Genomic DNA, 3,196 nt, shown 5'->3' on the forward strand with positions numbered 1-3,196 from the left:
AAATTCAAACAGACAAAAGAGAGAGAAAAAAAAAAAAATAAACCATTGACAAAACTCAACACTTTAGCTTTTGTTGTCCCTAGAAAATCAATTTATATGTTAATTTGTAGGCAAAAAATCCGCAAACGCCGTGGTGTGAAAAACTGAAGGCCTCTCAGAAACCAGACCCAAAACCAAAACTGTCGAGGGGCCAAAACCGACGGTGTTCGAGTATGCGTATGTTTCCGGGGCGTTCTGTCTGTTGTGTGTGGTACTTGGCGCGGTGCAAGCACGTTTAGCTGGCGCTGAAACAGACCAAAACCAAAACGTTCGAGGTGCCAACTGTGTTCGAGTATGTGTATGTTTGTGTTGTGTTTGGTTCTGTTGTGTGTGTGCTATGCGTGGGTGGCACTTTTAGCTGGGGTGTGCCATCAGTTGGCAAAACAACATGACAACAGCAATGGAAAGGCATCAACAGCTCCTACACACACCAAACATATTCTACACCACACATGAATACCCAAACACATGCACACACATCACACACACACATTGAACTGACAAACGGAGGAGGTTCTTGATCAGCAGTAGGAAAACAGTTGAGCATGCCTTTCCAAGGTTCCCTCCTCAAAGCGAGGGAAGGTTCCGGGTCACCTGGTCGTCTGCGTCTTGACTCCCGGCACCAGGCTTGGCCCGAGACCATCTGCTCCGCGTTTTTAGATAGTATTGGCGACCAACGGAAAGTGAGAACGTGCACGGAAAGAGAGACACGGACAGGGCGTTATCGAGGCTAATGCTGAACACTGAGAGGACCGAAACAGGAGCGGAGACTCACCTTGATGAGTGTGCTGAAATCGGTCATTTGTGTATGCGGGCACAAATCTGACGCCATCGCCACCCCACTACGGCGCTACAGTAGGGGCATCTACCGCCACCTCCGTTCTCTGCGCGCTATAGGTCTGCAGCCATTTTTGGAGACGGTGTCTCGAGGCTGCTGTGCTGGTCTTTGCGGCATGATTCCCATCAACTTACCTTGTGGACGAGGCCAGGAACATCGCGGACGCAAAAGGAACGGTACACCAAAGCGGAGCAGTAAGGACGACGCAAGGATGCAATGCTTAGCCATCTTGCAAGAGCGGTGGGATTCATCTAGCAAGGGTAGGTGGACCCACACCCTTATCCCCACGATCAGGCCATGGATTGAACGGTAGCATGGTCAGGTGACTTTCCATCTTGACACAGTTCATCACAGGACATGGTTGTTTCAGATCCTATCTCCACAGATTCGGACACGAGGCTGAGCCGTACTGCCTGACATGTGGTGAAGGAATGGTAGAGGACGCGGAACACGCCCCCTTTCGCATGAGGGATTCCTAGGCGGCGATTCCTGAGGATAGGTGCACTGTGCGACTCACCGAGAACCTAGTGCCCATAATGCTGGCAGACGCGGCGTCGGAAGCAGTGAGCATCTTTACAGTCTTGAACTCAGCCTTAAGAAAGGCAGAGCGCGAAAGGATTTGGCCTATACGTGGCAAAGGGGTGTAGGTTTTTGCGGCTAATTCCCCATGGGACGTCCCGCGTGAAACCCCCCTAATACGTGTATTTGTAGCTTTAAATTTGTAATATATATATATGTTGTTGTTAATTATGTAATAAATGAATTTAAAAAAACACACACACAGACACAAACGAGTGCACCCAATCAAGAGAAGGGCGTAGGTCTTGGCACTGGTTTCTAGGGCGCCTATTTTGTAACGGTAACTCTTGGAACTGAAATCAAAACCCTTCCATTACTTGAGAGTTAAAATATGTTTGAAGATCGTCTAAGATGGTTTTAGGAATATGATAAAGGACAACTACCAAGAAATATCTACCAACGAAAACCCACTAGTTTCGCGGGCGGGGGCTCATTCAGCAGATGTTTGTAGAGTAGATATAACTTAGGCTTTTCTTTTCAAATTCTCAATTCATTTCTTGAACTGTGTTCAGGTTGACATAAATATTAGATTCTTTGTCCGGTCAAGGGAGAAAACACTTAAAGGATAATGACCTCGAATTGGACTACGAAGGCAATGCATCTTCAAAAAAGATTTTGTCGCTGCCCACTACAAACTCAACTAAGAACAATGAAAGAAAATTAAACAAAATACAAAAATTTAAGGTAAAACAAAGTAAAACAAAGAACACATAAACAAAGATTTATGTGAGCCCAGAGGAAGCCAAGCTCGAGTCCGCCTAAATTGAGACGTTTGTGAGTCCAATGATAATTATCGATATCTGAACGAGCTTTATATTTTAAGTTTTATCTGTTATTTATAAAGACTTCCCGCATTTGCATTTTCTTTGTTTTATTGTGAAACTAGACATCCAAACAGTCTGCATGAACAAACTTCAATTTACTTAACGATTCAAAAATGTGTTACTTAGGTACCAACTTTAAGGGTTTTTTTAATCGGTTAAGAAGAGTAAATTCAGGAGTAAATAAAATTGAATTTTAAAAGGTGATGCAATCCCTATTCAATTATCAAAATGGTATAACAAATATTGAGATTTTCAGAATGGAAAAACGCTAGTCCGGTTGAAGGTTTACACAAGTTTCTTGTGCCACCTTATTGCCTCCTGACATATTGTTCAGTATTATCTCTTTGTTTTTCCATCGACCGCCCCATTTGTGGCATAAGTTAAGCAGAATGGAGAAAGGAAAAAGTTTGTGAGGTAGAATATCATTTTTAAAGTATTTGTATAAAAAACAATTCACATTTGGAAAGGTCATTCAAGCGAAAAATAAAAAGGTTTCTGCTCATAAATCTAAAGCAAGGAAAAAGGAAACATCCACCTCGACACAACAGCAATTTTCGTGTATTGTTTTCTAACTTTTAACTTTTTGAAAACTGTCTGGCAGAGCGTTTAAGCCAATGTCGAGTTGGCTTTGGTCTACGGTTGGAACCAAACCAAACAACTCAAACCCGGGACCAAAGTCCAAGTCAAACCCATGCCCTTACCCAAAAATCTAAATCCAAAACCCAACCATCGGACAAGCGCACCAATTCGCACAAAGTTAAAGATTTAGATGCGTTAAGCGTTATAAGGCTTAAACCATACGCAATGCCTCATTCCGGGCGTTGAAAGTACATACATATATTCCTCCATGTTCCTCTTTTGTTTCTCATTTGAACGAACGTTTATTGTATAGCCAAGGGTATGGATAGCCGTTGAG

The 3,196-nt window shown here is 43.1% G+C and overlaps 1 protein-coding gene across 1 annotated transcript; it reads left to right on the forward strand.

Annotated features, from left to right (window-relative positions):
• The first annotated feature begins 584 nt into the window (after positions 1-584).
• On the forward strand, positions 585-1,356 carry LOC137574926 (uncharacterized). The gene is made up of 3 exons (XM_068287363.1): positions 585-722; positions 801-1,186; positions 1,263-1,356. Exons 1-3 carry the CDS (start codon positions 585-587, stop codon positions 1,354-1,356), a joined length of 618 nt encoding a protein of 205 aa, XP_068143464.1.
• Positions 1,357-3,196: the final 1,840 nt, after the last annotated feature.

The sequence above is a fragment of the Drosophila tropicalis genome, unplaced genomic scaffold, assembly GCF_018151085.1.
Source record: "Drosophila tropicalis isolate 14030-0801.00 unplaced genomic scaffold, ASM1815108v1 contig_506, whole genome shotgun sequence".
Lineage (NCBI taxonomy): Eukaryota > Metazoa > Arthropoda > Insecta > Diptera > Drosophilidae > Drosophila > Drosophila tropicalis.